The sequence below is a fragment of the Macaca mulatta genome, chromosome 8, assembly GCF_049350105.2.
Source record: "Macaca mulatta isolate MMU2019108-1 chromosome 8, T2T-MMU8v2.0, whole genome shotgun sequence".
In the NCBI taxonomy this organism is placed as follows: Eukaryota; Metazoa; Chordata; class Mammalia; order Primates; family Cercopithecidae; genus Macaca; species Macaca mulatta.
The window spans coordinates 129,473,457-129,493,680 of record NC_133413.1 but is presented as its reverse complement, the minus strand read 5'-3'; the positions used below and the strand labels follow the sequence as shown (position 1 = coordinate 129,493,680).

Sequence of the window (20,224 nt, the reverse complement as noted above, 5' to 3'; positions counted from 1 at the left end):
CAGGAATCCAGGAGATGGTATTTTGAAAAGATTAACAGAATTGATTTTTATATATCTGTTTTGGCTGCCCTATATCTATAGTTATCTGCAGAATTGTACTGTGGCTGCCGTAAGTCACCTCCTCAATACTAATGCCTATGTGGACATTTGTGAATTGAAAAACAAAACAGTGAACACTAAATGTGTAAGGCAAGTTGCTGTATCCAGCATCTCTGTTAATTAATCCTCATCATTAACTTTGGAATGTAGTACAGATAAGTTGTTTGAGCCCTACTATAACAAGACCATTGTGGATGAATTTCCATTCAATACATGAGCAATGCACAGAAATTGGAGAAGACATTGCATTGGCCGTTTCAATCAGCAGGTTAACGGCATTAATTTCTTTTATATGTGAGCTGATTTTGGTAAATTGCTTAGCTTCCTTGGACCTCAGTGTTATCATTGGGAAGTGGCAGTAAAAGTGACTGCTTTTCATCCTTCACAGAGTTTATCAGAATCAAATGAAAAATGATATGTGAAGGCATTTTTTAAAGCACAAAGTGCTTCACAAATTTGAGTTTTCATAATAATTTTAATTAAGTTTGTGGTGTCTTCAAAATTTCTTTCAGGCAAGGTTGCAGGATATACCTTATTTGTTGAAGTTCTGGTATCTTCTCTTAGAAGCATCACAGAAAAGATGAGTCATTGAAAGAACTATTATAACATTCACAGTAAATAATAATAGCACTTACAGTACACACAATAAATACTCACACTTTGGGAGCTTAGAACAAATCAGAACATGGATCCTTAACATGAAGCTGCCCATAGGCAACATTTGCTGCATGTCTCTCCTTCCTCTCTTCTTATATATGAGATTTTTTTCCCACAGGTGTTTCTAGATTTTCATTCCTCATAATCTTGGATGGCTTTCTATCCAAGGAAACTGGCTTTGATTTGATGTCCTGCTTTGTAATTTGCATTAAACTTTCTGCCTTTAAATGTCATGTGCTATCATCTCAAAAGAGTTAAACTAGTAACCTGATAAATATCAAACATATAACAAATTCCTATTAAGCTGAATTGAATAAGGTATTAATGGGATATCTTGAGTTTGATGTCATCATATCCTAATGACATTCTATTTGGTTAGAACCTTCTGAACCTTCCTCCAGAAGACATGAAATGATGACAATTTTAGCTAGAAGACTTTTGACCTCTAATCTTTAATTTTAATTTTTAACCCATATGACTTAAAATTTGAGTTAAAAATTAATTAGTTGCCAACATTTTAAAATATGAACATATGTTACAAACTCCCAGCTTTCTGACTTCTCTTGAAATGTAGCAAGACTGGGTCCTTCCTAGCACTAGTAGCAGCCACTGAGGAGCAGCTGGCTCCTTTGGAAGGGCAAGCTGTGCTCAGTGCACTAGGGTCCCCACCTGTTCCACTTCATTTATATATGTCATCTGTCTGGCCCCTGTAGGATCTGAGTTTATGGCCCTTGTTGAACCCACAGAAATAACCTAATTAAATCCTATCTCATAACCAGTTAGTCACGGGTGAAATCATGAACAGATGGTTTAAGGTGAACATATGTTGTTGATCTGTTTCTCTTATTTCATTAACCGTTTTGCCAGCATTTGAAACAGTCTAATCATATGTCACAAACCAGAACTGGAGTAGCAGTTTATAGGGTGATGATCTGCAGCATCTTTGAACTGTTTATTTTTAAATTCCTAGTGAAAGCTGCTTTGAGGTTTGATCTACAGTTCAAGGTAGAATTTTACCAGCTCAGTAAATGTGAGTTCTAGGCATGTTCCAAATTCTGTACCTCACACGTTTCTGTGATTTCAGAATATTAGAAGGGACATCTCCAGTAGGATTTTTAGCACATATATTTATGAAGAGTAAAAGGCCTCCCATGAAATGTCACCACGAGTGATATGTTAGAGGCAAGGACGATGGGGCCTGGAAATGATGTTGGTAGCACTTTGAAGCTTCCAGAATTTTCTTAAGGCTTCACAAACTCCTTCCCTCACTCCCCATGCCTAAGGTGAATAAAATTGAGGCAGGTAAACCTAAGATAAATAAAAATGAAGTTAAGTTAATAGCAGTGGGTAATTTAGCAAAAGAACTATAACTAATATTGTTTGTGAACAATTTCCCATTTTTTTCTTTTGATTTCAAGAGTTCCATTTTTCTTAAATCAGAGTGTGACTATATAGGGGCCTGAGATTAAGGTGTGGGCCTACAGAAAGGGGTCCAAAGCACCTACTTGTTATATGTTAGTGAAATTGGTAGATCAGAAGCACAAAAACAGTATTCATCATTCCACATAGTCTGAAACAAGTTAGAAGTCCCCCATATAAAAGTTTGGGGTTAAAGCATTTCTCTATCTGTGCCAACAAGGAAAACTTCCAAGTATGGCCATAGCCATAGGGTGTGACTGGTAAAAGATCTGGGCATCTTGGATTCAAAGATCTTATTATTGCTCACAGAAAGCCCTTCTACATGTCAGGCTTTGGGCCAGGGCAGGTTAGCCTAATCATCAACAACCTTCCTAATCATCACCAATAAACTGGGCAGTTATCCACTGGGATAGACACAGAGTGCTCTAGGGAGAAATGGTAGAGCAAATACCAAGAGAACAACTCATTTGACATCTAGACAACCATCCATCTTGTGCACAATTAGTAATTAAAATTCTCTCTCAAGACCCATGTAACCTGGTGAGCTACTGGGTCAATAACATACCATGTGTGAAAATATGAAAATCATCACAAAAGAGCATGATGATGGAGGCTCCATACCTTAGTTTAGCATTTCCTAGCTGTGTTGACTCAGATCAAATGTAGTATAATTAGGAAAAAAAAAGGATGGATAATAGTAACTGTAATGATGGTCACAGGAAAAGAGCAAATACGTAGGATGAGGGAAGTTACTTTTTCTTCTTGATAAACTCACAGACAAAGTACATGGTAAGATGGCACTCTGTGTCATTCCATCGGCCAGAGCTCAGCATCTCCACACAGTCCTCATGACCATAGGGGTCGCTGGGTTCCCCCTCATTCCAGTTGCTATAGTTCTGCAGTGGAGTGTTGTCTGTGAACACGTACTGTCCCTCCCTTTCAAGGTCATTCACGCCAATGAACACCCGAAAGAAGCCACTCTTGGCAACATAGTCAGCTATGAGTGTGTTGGCAGCTTCATCCTTGGGCATGGCTAGCATTCCACCCCGAATCCTGCAGTGGGTTAGGGATTCCCTGTAGTTCTTCTCTTCCTGCACGATGTAGTAGAATTTCTCTTCAGTTTCCCTAATCCCTGCTATCACTGCAGGGAGAGAAAAAAAGGAGTATCATTATGTATCACAAAAAGATAAAAGGTAATAGAATTATATGATATTGCCAGATTTACATTTATTTATTCAATATTCAAGAATTATTTTTCAAAGTCCTATTATGAGGTAGTCACAGATTTAATCACCCCCACCTCTAGTTATCAAATAGAGAACAAATATCTACCGTTTGTTCTCCCTTCCTTTTCTCTTCAACTTCTCACACACCTGGCCAGCACAAAGTTGACAAAGACGTGTTACGTGAACTTTCAGCCAGCCCATCTCATACTATGTTTCCCAACATTGTTGATGCTTTAGCTCTACTTGTGACCACACAAGCAGACCCTTCTCTCTTGTACTTCCATGCCTTTTATGCCTAGAAATTCTTTTCTACCTGGCAAACTTCTACTTATCCTTTAGATCTCAGTGGAAATGTATCCTCCTATAGGAAGTCTTTCCAATGCCCTTGTGTAGACATGGCAGTCACTCTTCTCTGTGTTTCTATTGCCCCTTTCACTTCCTCCTTCTAGCACTCAACACATTTTAGTCTCATCGTTTGTCTGCATTTCTCTCCTACTTACCTGTGAATGTCTTAAGGACAATGACCATGTCTTTGACACTCTTTAGCTTCAGTGTCTGGAATACTTATAGGAATGGTAAATGCTTATTGAAATGATGTAGGAATAATACAGATATTTGTCCACATTGGACCAAATTCCTGCGCTGTGATGAACATGTACATGAATTGGGTTTGTCCATATTTCATCCCAGGTACAAGAGGAAGACTGAGCTACTGAGTTAGCTTCAGGACAGAACTGGAGACTGAGAATCACCCTTCACTCATAATATGGCATGTATGTTTTGGGTGTCAGGGGCCTCTATATACGCATTTTAGGATCCATAACTTTAATTCACAAAGAAATCTATGACCACTAAAATGTTCAGAACTATTGCTCTATGTTCTCCCTGTATGGTCTGGCTTATTCACGACAGTTTAAGTCATATCAGAGACAGAATCTGCAGTACAGATTATAACTAGAGTTACAATTAGTGTGGTTAGTTAATATCAAGTATTTCCTTTGCCTCTAGTGTTACAAGATGAGGATGAACATGAGACAGCATCTATGTGATTCCAACAATGTACAACAAATATAGCTGAGTTACAATAAATGAAAGTATATGAAAAAGAAACTAATTTTAACTGTAATTATAATAGTTACCTTATTAATACCATTTCAGAAGAAAATACATAAGCCCTTTCCACTTCAAGGGCTTTTCTGATAACTACTATTAAAAAAATGGACAAGGGATAACAAAAATGACCAATATTGGAAGTTGCAAAACAGATAAACACATAATGTTTGTATTGTGGATAGAGGAGTCAGAGAAGCTTGTAATACATTCCTACTCTACTGCTCATTAGGTCTGTATCATGGGCAAGGTACTTCCTCTAAGCTTTAGTTCGATCATAGTATCTACATACTACATAAACAACTATGAGAACTCAGTGAGATAATGCTAGTAGTTGTTCACTATTCCATGCACTCAAGAAAGCAGCTATTGTTATTATTACCTCTCTTTTCTGAGATGCTAGTTCTGACTCTTACTGTCTCTTTTTATTCTTACAGCATAGCTTGCCACACTCTGCTCTTTTCTCCATTCCCCTCACCTAAGAAAGTCTTTCTCTTCCCATAGGCAATGCACATACATATAAATATATGTAGTGGACTTGAGGTGTCCTGGGGGAGTCTTAGTGAATAATTAGCAATTTGGAAGACCCTTAAGCTGGTGACACTATCTCAATAGCCCTTTGTCCAACTCAAGATATTTCCACCTAAGAGTATTGGAATTGTAGTGTTGATAGAGATTTATCAATAGATACATAACACAAAAGAGAATATGTTCACCATTCTTCACAAATTTCATAGATGTCTTGAGCCGAGCAATACTAATATCCAGTTGTCCAACAAATTTCCGGTATCTTCCACAATCACAGACGGTACCTTTTAAATGACAAAAACTGTGAATTCATGTTGAAGTACATGCAGACCAGTGGAAAGGAACATTTGCTCTCTTTCCAATATTCACTATCGTTTTCTAGTCTGGTTCTACATATCTGTGAATGGCTATACTTTAAACCTTTTATTTGAAATAAGGTTTCCAATTTACATTATTGATAGAATTTCAGAATATATCTTTGTAAATATTTTGAATGAACTATAAGACAATTCTAAACTAGATTATTAAAAAGAAGAATACATACAACAAACCACTGCATACACATTTTGGACCATTTGGCATTTTCTTTGTTGAACACAGAATGAGTCTGCCCAATCTCAGAATAAAATTTTTATAACTTTCTTGAAACGTATTTCCTGCCAGTGTTCTCTTGTGTTATTGCATTATTCACTAGATGACAGTTTTTCCAAGACAGAAGAAACTTTTCATGATTAAATCAAATGTTAATTCTAATTATCCATTTAAAATACAGCTTGCATGTTTCAAGGACAAAGTTTAAATCATATAAATAGATTCGACTTAAGTTTGTAAAAGCCAGTTGCCCAGTTTGTGGATTAACTATGATTTTAGTGTGTCTTTCATTCTTCTTTGCTCACCTACCTTTTCAACAACCAGCAAATATTGCTGTGACAGAGAGGGAATTACAAGGAAACTCATGTAAAATTCAAATGATTCCCTTTTTCTATTTAATGGCTGTTGTACATAAACATTTCAATGTTTTTTCCTTTGGTAGCTTGAAAATTAAAAATAATTTTATTAGCCAAAGGAATAAATATGGCCTTATTTATCCATACTCATATGAAATATGAAGAACGTCAAACAGTTCTTAGAATTGTCTTCACCAGAGCCCTGTGAATAGAAAACAATTGAAATTACCAATCTTTCTTTCCCTGTGTAAAGCACTGGGAATAAAGCTCCAGGAGAATAACCCTAGATAATCTCCCGGTCATGGAAAGCATGTACTGTAACCAGGGGCCCGTCTGTATCAGGTCAGGCTGCTGCTGCACTCTGATGGCCAGTATTTGGTTGAGATGCTAGTGAAAGGCAAGGCATGGCATGCTGAGGCAGGGCCTAGTGCCAGCTTTTCCTCTTGGCCCAGAAGAATTAGGCTGCTTCCTGATGGACTGGGCTTTCTTCTCATAGTAAGCATGGCAGGGATGAAACGTGCCATCATCCCCATCCCCAGGGCTTGGAAAGTCCCCAGCAGGGAGACAGGAAAGTCCCCTTCTTCCCTTTCTTCTAGCCTGAGGAAAATAAGGTTAAGCATACTAAAAGAACTCTTGCTTTTCATTTAAAATATATTTATTTTTGAGATGGATAAATTTGGAATGGTGCTAGAAATCAAAGAGAACATTGAACATATCATACCTGCTTTGCCTTTTTCTCCAGGTATTCCAAGCAAACCTTTTTCCCCTTTGTCACCTGAATAAAAACAATAGCAACCAAAATAAAATAAAATTAAAGTAAAAGAAGAAAGGAAATAAGGAAGGAAGGAAGGAAGGAAGGAAGGAAGGAAGGAAGGAAGGAAAGAAGGAAGGAAGGAAGGAAACAAGGAAGGAAGGAAGGAAACAAGGAAGGAAGGAAGGAAACAAAGAAGGAAGGAAGAAAAGGAAGGAGGACAGAAGGAAGGAAGGAAGGAAGGAGGGAGGGAGGGAGGTAAGGAGGGAGAAAGGAGTGAATTCACATCTAGAGTCAAAGCAGTTTTAAATTTTATTTGCAATATCTACAACTAATATCTCTAATATCTCTTGGTTTTTATAAATAATGTGATTTTCAATTGGCTACACAGGCACAACTAATTAAATGAGTCATAATTTATTTAGATTGAATATAGAATTCCAGCAGGGTTTGTGAGAAGCATTTGAATTTGTGTAACCTATCCTACTAATACTTTTTTAATAACGTGGCCCTCTGAACAAGGCTAATACAATTCTCAGCATGTTTTCAATTTTAAAAATACCATTGTTTTGTGAATCTCGATCAATTTGTTAGCACACTGCAGTGTCTTTGTACTTATTATGCCCCAAGTTATTCCAAGGGGCTTTGCCCTTGGATTTCCAAAACAAAACAAAACAGAACAAAAAACACATGTATTGTGCTTTTTCAATTTAATTAGACAAATATTTACTATTTACTTACTCTATGAAAAACAAAAGACTGGGTACTTTGAAAGGATATACAGAGACATGACTTCAACCTATGACTTGAAGGAGTTTACAATTTTTAGAAGTGAAGTGTGTATGCAAATACTAATAATGCAAAGTCATGTCAAATATATTATACTGAAATAGCAACCTTGGTACTTTCCCTTTCTGTACTTCTTTATATGTAACCATTTTCTCACTCGCAGGTATCCACAAAATAATTCTCAGAGAAGCAGGATTTTTAAAGCAGAGAGAAAGAATAAAACACGTTAATTTTTTTTCAACTTCAAAATAAGCTCTTGAGGCCCACATCAGACGCAATAATTGAAAGCAAAAGCTTTTGATTTTCAGGAAGAAATGTTTGGCTGAGGTTCTTGAGAATCAAAAGGGAAGACCCTGACAGAAGTAAAATAGAGTTTATGCTTCAATAGTGATCTGGAAAAAAAGAATAAGAAAGAACTCACGAGGGATGAATACAGGATGAAGGTCACCTAGGCTAGGTGTATGGGGTTTACCCTCACAGGAATGTGGTGTGGTCAAAGAATTGGTTATATGGCCCAAGGGGACAATGCAAAAGGGAATGCAGTTGGTATTAAGGTTCTGCCAAGCCTCATCCTTCACCAGAAACAGAGAAAAAGTGAAAGCCACTCTAAAATCCATAGGGTGCCCCATGGTGTGTGTACTGAGGACACCCATTGGCTTTTCTCATCATTGTCTGATGTGTACTTTTCCTTACATAGTTACTCTTATCATTCAGAAGAAGGCATGCCTGCTGGGGCCCCAAGGATTTGCTGAGCCTTTCTAAACTGAGCCATGTGGACACTTTTCTTTAGAGTTGATGCCAGTCATTCGTGTGCTCCCCAAACAGAAGGTGGGGGTCTTTGAAGGCCAGAATACAATTTACACATGCAGGAGGAAGGCTTGGAACTTGTACTTGGAAGAAACGAGAATATGGTGAAATCTATACCAATGGAACATGATACATGTTGTGAGAAAGACATTGAACAGAGAGATAATATACTCTGAGAGGAAGGCAGAAGAGACAGTGCTTCTAGTGGAAGGGTAAAGGAAAGCTTAGCATTTGAGCTTTGCTATGAAAAGCTTCAGCAACTGAATGAAAGTGGGCACAAGGTCAGGTTCAAGATACAGCAGAGGATATAGTTGGGCATGAACATATGTCAAACACCCTACTCAGTAATATCAATCTGCTCACACCTTAGTTATATCCTGCAAATTCCTTATTTCTCTTATATGTAAGTTGGAAAAAGTAAGAATAGATTTTGAGATATTAATGGAAGAAAGGGAATATACATTTTACTAAGTACCCATCAATCATCAAGTACTATTCTGGATACCTTATACATATTATCACATTAAATCCTATGAACTAAGTGTTATCATTGTCTCCATTCTACAACTTGAAGAAATTGAGGATCAGAGAGGCAAAATAACTTGCTTAAGGACATCTAGCCATTAAATGGCAGTGCTCGTATTCCTGCCCAACCATTTCTGACTCCCCTTTCATGGTGCTTCCAAATGAGTTAACCAGTGGTTTAATGAAAAAAAGCAAGGTGTTTGAAAAATGTTATCAAAATTTGCAAAGAATAACAGTCCTCATCACCATCAAAGACATTATGCACTTAAAAGATTGTATGACTATGGGTTTAATGTTTTGATTTTTTAAAACATTATTTTTTCTTCGCATGTGAATACCTTTTAATTCAACATAGATGGAACGTTGATTCCAGTTATGCTATGATCCTAGTTCTGGGCTAAGCTTTATAATGGACATAAAAGAAGCATAAATCGAGTGCCTTGGGCAAATGATGGGCTTTTAAGGAAAGCAAAACACACATAAGAGAACAAAGAGATGAGACACTATCATGTACTAACAGAGTGAAGTAAATGAAAAGCCTGGCAGGAATTCAGAAAAAGAAAAGATGGTGTGGATCAGAGTGGAGAAGACTTCACTGAAGCAGTAGCCTTTAGCTAGAACTTAATAATATAGAAAACAGTTTCTTGAATTGGTATGTGACCGCTTTTTCTGAGAAGATGTAAACTCTGTGACTGCTTTTCAGTATTTTGACATGAATTCTTTTCATTTCATGACAAATGGGAACACCAAAGCAGTGTGGTGCAATGAAAGATCACGAAAGCTCCCCAAAATCAGGGTTTGAATCCTGGCTTTGCCACTTACCGGCTACACATGGACGGGTTACTTAATTTCTCTAAGCCTCCTTTTCTTTATTTTAAAAGCAGAAATAATTAGCACTTAAAATTATGAGATCATTAAGGAGAATAAATTAGATATAGTAATGTTTTCTTATAATGGGATCAGCACTGGGCTTGACTTACAGAGAATGCTCAACCAATGTTAACTTCTGTTTCCTGAATCTGAGTTATGGTAAAGGAATGCATGCCAAGTACTTAGCCAGCTTTTGGAAGATTTGAGCTTAGAATATCTACTTCCCCAAAACAAATTATGATTTAAAGTCATCCACAAAAACTGATTTTGGTCCATGAGTGGGACCATGTCTGTAATAACTGTCCAAAAGTTGAAGAATTAGAGGTCACATTCAAACAAACAAACAAAAAAATCATAATGCTTTCAGCGTAAATGGATTATTGACCTTAAATAAAAGCATTTATTTTGCAATGAGATGGAATTTACCTATACTAAATCACTATTATTTCTTATTCCTAAAATGAAATATTGACATCTAGAAAGCTACCCTATCCATGCAAGTGACAACGTTAAGGTCAGCCTAGAAAGTTGAGATTAATCTGAGTCAGTAAAAAATTTAGAAAGGCAATCATAAAAATGAGGACAATAAATTTCAAAGTACAGGTTAAAAATGAAATTAATCCAAGCGAGCTGGATCATTGTATCTCCATTTTAAAAAATTCCAGGACATGCTCACAAATTTGGTGGCATATCTCTAGAGGAGAAGAAAATCTTAGTAGCTAATGGTGGAAATCGATATTAAGGAAAAGTGGTACTTATAGGAATACGGAGTAGTAAAGAGAGACAAACTGTAAAAAGTAATAAGTTTTATTAGGCAGTTTTTCATGCTTAATGCAACAAACATCGAGAAAGTGTCTATAATATATAATAGGCATTAAGATAAAGTGGTTAAATACTAGGGTCCTGACAGAGCTTATTTTATTTAAACAAACAAACCCAGTGAACTTTTCATTCATTTGTTCTCCCAAGAAGTTCAGAGTCTATGAGGGGAAACAGAGAAGCTAATCAGATACGACAGTGAGTACAGTGACAAAGGTATGTATTAGGTGCTATATACCCGAGCCTTACCGGAGGAATTAGCATGAAGTAAATAAGGTTAGTTAACCCTATCATTTCCAGACTGTTACTTTTTCAACATTTCTGGACGTTCATCCACTTTGGGGCTCAGCTAGTCATACTAAAAACTCTTGAGCCTTTCTTGTCTTCGTCATCTACTATGTTCCCAAGTTACGCAGTCTTATTGTATTCAAGGGTTAAGACTGTGCTTAAGATCATTAGCTTTAACTCTTCTAGATGGAATCCCATCAAGACTTACACATCTAAATCCAGGGAAGTGCAAAATCTAGAATGACCATAAAAAAGAAGTTCTTCAATTCTGGACTTATTCATGGCAGCGATTTACCCTCTCCCTCCACTTCTGCTATCTCCACAGAGCAATACAAGACATAGATGAGATCTTAATCACATTTAGCATAGCTGCATCTCAAAAATTTTGAAGTCCAACATCCCACTTTCCGGCTATACCTTTCTGTCTCTTTAACCACTGGTTTAAGGAAGTTGATACAGATAGGGACAGATCCATGATGCATTTTATCTGAAGCTTATACAATTTGAAGGGACTTCTTTGAAAAAAGATACAAAATTAAAAATGGAAAAGTGGTTGTAAAAATGAATATCTATCATAAGAAATAAAAACAAATCACTAAATTTTAAAAGTAGACCAATGGCACATTACAAAATTCACTAAACATCATAATATTTTAATCAATAAATGAATTATTGTGCCTTGAAAATGCTTTTATTCATAATTATTAGCTATGTATGTTTGGCTGCATTCATATTGCTACTTTATCTGTCCACAAATTTCTAATATCATTTTTAAGAGATGATAGAGGGATAATGTAGTCAGATAATAATCTTTCCCTTAGCACAGTTAACCAAAAATTATTTTATTAAACTTCGCTTACTGAAAAAAACCACAAAGAAAATTTGCCAACACAAAGATTCAGCTTGATGACTTTGTACAGAATAAAATACCCATGTAACCAATACCAAGATCCTCAAGCAGCCGCTTTTGTGTCATCTGCAGATTATTATAGCCTCCTTTCTAAAGATAACCATACTGACTTAGAACTGTGTTACAAGTTTTCAAGCCATAAATTTTTCATGTTGTTGAAATTTCTATAAATAGAACCATTTGGCATATAGGTTTTTTTTCTGTATAGAATATTTTCCCCAATACTGTGTCCATATCTTCACTCATTTTTTTGCGTATTGAAATAGTATATTTATTTCCATGGTATGGTGAAGCAAAATATGAGAGTTTCAGTTGTTCCACATCCTTGTCAACACTAGATATTGTCAGTCATTTTTATTTTAGCCATTTTGGTTAGTATGCAGTACTATCATAGTTTAGTCAAATTTCCATCACCCTGATGAGGTTGACACTTTTTAATATATTTATTGATCATCTGAATATGTTCTTTTGTTAAGTGACTATTCTTTTGACCTTTTTTATTCTTTTGGGTTGTCAGTTATTTTTCTTACTGATTTGTATAATCTCTTTGTATGTTTTACATATAAGCCCTTTATTGAATACAAAGGTAGCACATAGCCAACTTTGTGGTTTCCTTTTTTGTTCTCTGAGAAGTATCTTTTAATGAATATAAGCTCTTTATTTTATTTTGTTTTTGAGATGGAGTCTCACTCTGTTGCCCAGGCTGGAGTGCAGCAGCGTGATCTTTGCTCACTGCAATCTCCACCTCCCTGGTTCAAGTGATTCTCCCACCTCAGGCTCCCAAGTAGCTGGAATTACAGGCATACGCCACCATAGCCAGCTAATTTTTGCATTTTTAGTAGAGATGGGGTTTCGCCATGCTGGCTAGGCTGGTCTCGAATTCCCGATCTCAGGTGACCTGACTGCCTTGGCCTCCCAAAGTGCTGGGAGTACAGGCATGAGCCACTGCATCTGGCCAGAAGTTCTTTATTTTGATAGGCTTCAATTTGTTAGTTTTTCTTACATGGTCTTTGTCATATTCTGTTTAAAAATGTGTTGGCTACCATAGGATCAAAAATATAGACCTCTATATTAACTTCCAGAGGCATTATTGCTTTACCTTTCAAATTTAGGTCTCTCAGATTTGGGTTTACCACCAAATTTAGATCTATAAACCATTGATTTTAGGTACAGTGTTAAGTATGGGATCGAGATTATTATTTTTATACATGAATAACCAATAACTCAGTACTATATATTGATTAGCTTGTGACTTCCATTACAAAATAGTGTCAGCTTTGCATAAATCAAGTTTGGTAGTCTGTTTCTGGACTCTTCCTATTAATTCATTTGTCTGTCTCTTCATGAAATTACACTATTCTAATGGTTTAGTTTCCTAATCAATGTATAAACTCAAACTCAGTAATTTAAGTCTTCTACCTTTGTTTTTATTTTTCATTTTTTCAAGATTGTCTTGGGTATTCTTGGTCATTTTCATTTACACATACATTCTGAATTGGCTTATCAATTCTAAAAGAACACTTCCGGGATTTTTTATTTTTATTTTTATTTTTGAGATAGAGTCTCACTCTATTGCCCAGGCTGGAGTGCAGTGCGGGGATCTCGGCTCACTGCAACCTCTGCCTCCCAGGTTCAAGCCATTCTCCCACCTCAGCCTTCCAAGTAGCTGGGATTACAGGCATGCACCACCACACCAGGCTAAGTTTTGTATTTTTAGTAGAGACAGGGTTTTACCATGTTGGCCAGGCTGGTCTCAAACTCCTGACCTCAGGTGATCCATCCGCCTCGGCCCCCAAAAGTGATAGGATTAAAAGCATGAGCCACCACGCCTGACCCACTTCTGGGATTTTGATTGAGGTAGCATTGAGTCAATGGATCAATTTGGGAGAGAATTGGCATATCAACAATATTGAGTCTCTGAACCCATTAACATAGTTTTACCTTCATTACCTTAGATATTTTTTAATTTCTTTCATTGTCATTATGTGGAGTTTATTATGGAGGGCTTGTAACTTTTGTTGGATTCATTTTTACATATTTACTTATTTTGACACTATTATAAATGTCTCTTTTTAAACTGTTTCTATGTAGAAACAAAATTGATTTTTGTATGTCAAGCCATCTAAAAAACACATCAATACAAATAGATTATCTATAGATGCTTTTGTACTTTCTACGTATACAATCATGTTCTCCACAAATAATAATGCTCAAATTCCTTTATTTTCAATTATGATTTTTATTTTTCTTCCATTTTTGCTGTGGTTAGAACCTCACACATAATGTTGATTAGAATTGCTGATAGAGGGCTATGCTAATTTAATTCCCAGTCTCAGGAGATAAGTGTTCAGTATTTTATTATGGAGTATCATTTTTAAGTAGATTTTTGTTGTTGTTGGTATTCCTTTACAAATTATGTTTCCTTCTATTTCTAATTTGCTAATAGTTTTTAAAAACATGAATAGGTATAGGTTTAATTAAGTGTTTTCTGAAGTAGTATTTCTGGAGTTCTAACTGGGAATATGGGGGCATTTCCTGGGCCACTCCTCTTTGACAGGCCTTGAATATGAATCCAGTTTCAGTAACTTTCTGCTTAAGCCTTTTAGCCACTTAGGGCTGCCCCACTTACGAACTGGTGAATGACTTGGAAGGAAGGTAGTACAGAATGCATGACTTGCCTTAGTATGATTCCCTTCTCCTCCAGATCATGGCCCCTAAAGTTCTATTCATTTTGGTTGCATTGTCATACCTTCAAATATATATTTAAATTTTTTTCTGGACCCAGCTAGTCATACTTAGCAGAAAGATTAATGTAAGGCAGGCAAATCTGTCATGGCCTATAGCAGAAGTCTGAATTTTGTCTTTATTAGTAGTAGTGTCAGATTTTTCTTTCACCATTACAACTTGTTATTGGTAATATATGTCAATTAATAATATTGTCAATTTTGAGAATATACTCTATAGTTTTCATATATAAGCTGTTAGATTTGGAAACTTTTTTTCCACAGACTAGCTCTGGCCCTGTATATTTCAACCATTGCTTCTTTTCCACAACCTGCACGTTTCGTGGGCTGCATGCTCCAGGACACATTGATATGATGATCTGACCTCTGGCTCAGCACTTTGCATCCTGGCTTTGGATAGAGCTGCATAGTAAGTGGTAGGAGTATTCTTGGAATCTATTTCTACATTGGAATTGCTAGCAATAAGTATAAATGGAAGTCACATCAAACTATGTAAAGATATCTCATTAACTCCAAACTAAACATTTCTCCCTCAAGCTCCTCTTAGCTAGCTCTGAAGATTCTTGTATCCACTCCAAAACTGCCCAGTACAAGAAGGATGATGAGGGAAGCTGGAGCAGAAGGAGAGAGCAGTCTTAACCTGTGCTTTTTCAATGGGGCAATATCACTTAAAGATGCACAAGTTAGTTTTTAGGAAATGGAATTGTACTCTTTTAAAAATATATAAAGCACAAACATACACAGAATACCTAAATAAATATATCATCCATGGGTGGTATTAAAAATTCATGGGGAAGGGCAATTAGAAAAGAAATATGTCTTAAAACCTTGTTAGGGGAGTAGTAACTTTAAAAAATGTTAAGGAGCACTATTTTAATCATTTGAGGTGAATCTGTCTTCCTTCACAAATTTTATCGAGGTATATGACCGTGTGAACCCATTGCTGTGGCTTTTATCTGTGTCTTGGGAAGGACTGAAACACGTGAGGACTCTTCATGTAAAACCATCACAGACACACACTGCAGCAGGACTTCTGAACCATGGGAAGCTCACATGGCTCTTCCCCAGCTATAAGGATTTCAACCACAGGGAAATACACAATATAACCCACCAGATCAGAAACACCCATTGCAATTTCTCTTCAGTGGCACTGCCTTTCATCCCTGTCTCCGAATGCAGGCTGAAGGGAATATCTCAAATGAGTGAGTTGGAGAGTGGAGAAAGAGGGAGTACTGAGCCACAGGATGGGAAGAGAGAGGCCACAGCCTAAGCTCAGACTACAGTCTGTCAACCTGCCTACAAGGACATACCGCTGGACAAGTAAGCCACATGCTTAGTTACGCAGCTGCTCAAGCATTTACAAAAAGATGGAGGGAACATCAAGGCTACAGAAATATATTACCCATGGGACTGAGCTTCCCCTAATCTTTTTTTGTACAAGCATCTCTTGCATCTCTCTCTAGTGCATTTTGCCTATTTCCATAATGTTACTATTCTTCAAGACCTATGTCTGTTCTTTTGCATATCAATCTTGCCTTACTCTCCAATATGAGTCCTGGGGTAGTCATGTTATTCAGTATTATAATTATTTTGTTTTTCTTTGAGATGGAGTCTCACTCTATGTCCCAAGCTGGAGTTCAGTGACATGATCTTGGCTGAACGCAAACTCTGCCTCCCAGGTTCAAGCGATTCTTGTACCTTAGCCTCCTGAGTAGCTGGGATTACAGCCATGTACCACCACACTGAGTTAATTTTTGTAATTTTAGTAGAGATGGGGTTTTGCCATCTTGGCCATGCTGGTCTCGAACTCCTGACTTCAGGTGATCCACCCGTCTCAGCCTCCTAAAGTGTTGGGATTACAGGCGTGAGCCACTGCGCCGGGCCTCTAATTCTTTTTAAGAAAGTTCTATCTTCCTGAATAGTCTATGAATCTCTTGGAATAAAATTTTATGTTCATTCAGTTTCATATCTCTAAACTAAGTAAAACAATGCTTGCTTAAATTACTGAATATCAGGAGCAATTAGAACCTGCTACCATTGTGGGGCTTTGTGAGAGGAGGATAGGGAAGGAATGCTTAGACAATACAGAGGTGACTGTCTCTGTTTTCTAATATTCAGGCTTTAATGATGTATAAGATCAGGGCCAGGTGCGATGGTTCATGCCTGTAACCCCAGCATTTTGGGAGGCCGAGGTGGGCAGATCACTTGAGGTCAGGAGATAGAGACCATCTTGGCTAGCACAGTGAAACCCCTGTCTCTACTAAAAATATAAAGAAACAGCTGGGCATGGTGGTGGGCACCTGTAGTCCCAGCTACTTGGGAGGCTGAGGCAGGAGAATTGCTTGAACCTGAGAGGCAGAGGTTGCAATGAGTTGAGATCCCACCGCTGCACTCCGGCCTGGGTGACAGAGTGAGACTCCATCACAAAAAAAAAAAAAAAAAAAAAATCAGGACATGACTGAAAACAAATGGGTATCCACATATATGCTCCAAGTTTCTATCCTGTTAATAGATCATAGGCACAGAATTTTTGGTTAATCCACTCAGATTAAAAAAGAAAATTTTACTGTCCTCTGCCTACTTTGTATTTTATTAATAATCGTGTATCATTTTGATCATAGCAAGGATTTGTAGCCAACAAGTAGATCCCAGGAGATTATTCAACATAAAGACTATCAGACCTTGATGCTTGATTCTGTTTCCAAAATCTTGTTTCATTTTTTTTTTGAGCTGTGAGATATAATGCTTATATATGGGAGGAAGAGACAAACTATGAAGACAGAATTATTAATTTAAAAGAAGAAAAAGGAGACATTTTTTATGATACAAAACACCTTAAAACAATTAAGGGTATCCTCAATTTGCTTTATTTATTTATTTATTTATTTATTTATTTATTTATTTATTTATTTTAGAGACAGGGTCTTACTCTGTCACCCAGGCTGGAGTGCAGTGGTGTGATCATGGTTCACTGCAGACTCAAACTTCTGGGCTCAAACGATCCTCCTACCTCAGCCTCCTACGTAGTTGGGACTATGGTTGTGTGCCACCATGCCCAGCTAATTAAATTTTTTTTTTTAAGAGACTGGGTCTTGCTCTGTTGTCCAGACTGATTTTGAATTCCTGGCTTCAAGGTATCCTCCTACCTTGGTCTCCCAGTGTTGGGATTACAGGTGTGAGCCATTGCACCCAGCCTCAATTTGCTTTGAATTGCTACTGGAGAATAGTAAGATGCAACTTACCCTTCTTGCCAATGGGCCCAGTCTTGCCAATATTGCCCTGATCTCCTATATCACCCAGTTCTCCTTTAATTCCTGAAAAGCAAACATGTTATCTTTTTATCATAAGGTTTTATCTTCCCTTGAAACGTGGCTAATGTGACATTCACTTGAAAGAAATACCAAAAAGTGTATTCTTCTGCCAGTGATAGCTAATATATATCCCGTGCTCTATTGTCTAGTTTAACAGACTTATAGTGTATGTATTAAAATTAACATGTGAGTGAGTATGAATATATACTATGGACATGATGATATTAAAATACTTGCTGATATAGTATTTCTGGAATTACTATGGCAGAGGATGTTTAAAAGAAAGGTTAGAGAAGGGCCGGGTGAAAGTATTCTTGATTCAATTCTGGTTTTTTTCTTCTTTAGCTGCATTCTGTCTTCCTTTTGGAATTCTATTTCTTCTCTATTTTAAAACAAGATTTGACAATCGTGCCACTTAAAAACAGGGCAGGGAACGTGCAGTCATAAAACCTAATGATCAAAGAAACATCAGACATGGTCCTGCTGAATTTTCTTTCAAAAAACTACGGTCAAGAATCACTGAGCTTTTCCAATATTATTTCGTTTTACAAAAATCTAAAAAAAAAATTGCCAATTAAAAATCTTTGTTTTCTAAGAATAATTTTGGAATTGACATTCATATTTATAGATAGGTTTAAGTCAGCATTTCCCAAATTGAGGTCTCACAGGTCTGTGAGTCTTTCTTCCTTTTAAATTATTCAAGATTTAAAAATAAGTGGTCTAGGGCAGCCCTCTTTTCGCAGTTGATGAGAAATATTTTAAGTGTTCAGAAGGTGCACACAAACACATCACAACCCAGAAGCTATATTTTGGTAAGGCCAATGCCCAGCTTTGTGAGTGAAGATACTTCCTAATCACCTCTGTGTTACCCTCTTCATCTTTAATCCCACTTCTCCCATACCCCACCATTTCCCCACTGTGTTATTCTTTTGTGTTATGAAACGGGCGGGGGGCGGGGGGCGGGGGTGGGAATTAAAGAAATAAAGAGATCTTGGGGAAAGATGAATAGATCAATGAATCAGGTAGCTCTTTTTGTTCTTTTTATCTTCCTCCTTAAACTCTACGCCAGCTTTAAAAAAAAATGCTGCTTAGCAGTGGCTTTAGAAGGGAGACACAGGTATGAACACAGCTCTATAACACATCGTTTCTTAATATTCTCAGAGACTGCTTTTCCCTGGGGCTCCCAGTGTCCCACACCAGCCAGCCCTAAGAATGCAACTTGAGAAACTCAGAGTCTTGTTGACAGGTAATCTCAGAGGGGCATTCAGATGGTGAGTTAATTCATGTGTGAAATATATTTCAGGCATTGCTGGGGCAGAGGGCATTATGAAAGCTGCTAATTTCCAGGGCAAGGGCCAGGAGAGAAAGAAGAGCAATTATGACATTAAAATGTCAGTTTCACATCATTTTAGTTACCTTTCGGCCCCATGCGTCCCACTTTGCCATGCTTTCCCTCTTCTCCTGGATCTCCTTTTTCACCATCATCTCCTTTTGAAACAGAAAATGAGACAAAATGAAGCATCTCGAATATTTACATGACCACATTCTCCCAGGGGAAGGTGGAGATGGTTACACTCCTTCCCTCAGCTCAGTGCTTGCCTCACAACCCAGCCATGAGTATGGACATATGTTCACACAGACTTGACACTCAGGTGAAAGGAAGAAACTTCCAGTATATTTTATTTTTCACTTTTCTCCACATCCAACTTTATGTTTGAAGAAACATCCTTGTTGCTGAATTGAAATGTTTGGCCTGACAAATCTTTATTCTTGCTGTAGAATCTAGCAAATTCTTGATGGACAATAAACATAAAACTTACACACACACACACACACACACACACACACACACACACACACAGAGGTACACATAACTTATTACTCTCTGACTGCATGCTTGGGAACCCCAAAATTGTAGGCATGACCTAGGAAGTTAAGAACAGGAGACTAGGGATGGGGAAGCCACAAAGCAGTTTTCTGTGAGTGGCAACTGTCTTAATCATAGGCAACTGTAGCTCCAGCACCTTGAAGAATTAAAGATTGAATGAATGGTTTAATGAACAGTGCCCAGACTGAGAATCAGGGGTCTTGGATTTTAATGCCATGTTAGTCACTGATGGGTTGAACAAATCTTCAACAGGCCAGTGATTGAGTGTATTGACTTTGGACTAGGACAGATTTGACTGAAGTCTCAGCTCCACCACTCACTACCTGGAGAAATTTGAGTACAGAACTTCCCCGAGTCTCACTTTTCTCTCCAGCAAATGGATCTAATAACACCTACTGGAGTGGGCTTTTAGGTAGGTTAAATGAGACAATAGACATAGAACACCTGGGATATAATCAGTGCTTAGCAATGATGGCTGCTGTTTTTGTTTCCTTTATGCTTCCTTTCCTAAATCTGGGGATAGTATCTGCTCTCCA

At 37.3% G+C, this 20,224-nt stretch overlaps 1 protein-coding gene across 2 annotated transcripts in view; it reads right to left on the bottom strand.

Annotated features, from left to right (window-relative positions):
* Positions 1-554: 554 nt before the first annotated feature.
* COLEC10 (collectin subfamily member 10) overlaps positions 555-20,224 on the bottom strand; it is a 145,484-nt gene continuing 125,814 nt past the window's right edge. For both annotated transcript variants that reach the window (XM_077942871.1, XM_015145915.3), the window contains exons 2-6: positions 19,217-19,288; positions 17,732-17,803; positions 6,708-6,761; positions 5,228-5,323; positions 555-3,316 (exon numbers count right to left, since the gene is read on the bottom strand). In XM_077942871.1, the coding sequence (XP_077798997.1) occupies positions 2,925-3,316; positions 5,228-5,323; positions 6,708-6,761; positions 17,732-17,803; positions 19,217-19,288 (686 nt within the window). In that variant the 3' untranslated portion in view covers positions 555-2,924. The remainder of the gene's footprint in view (positions 3,317-5,227; positions 5,324-6,707; positions 6,762-17,731; positions 17,804-19,216; positions 19,289-20,224) is intronic.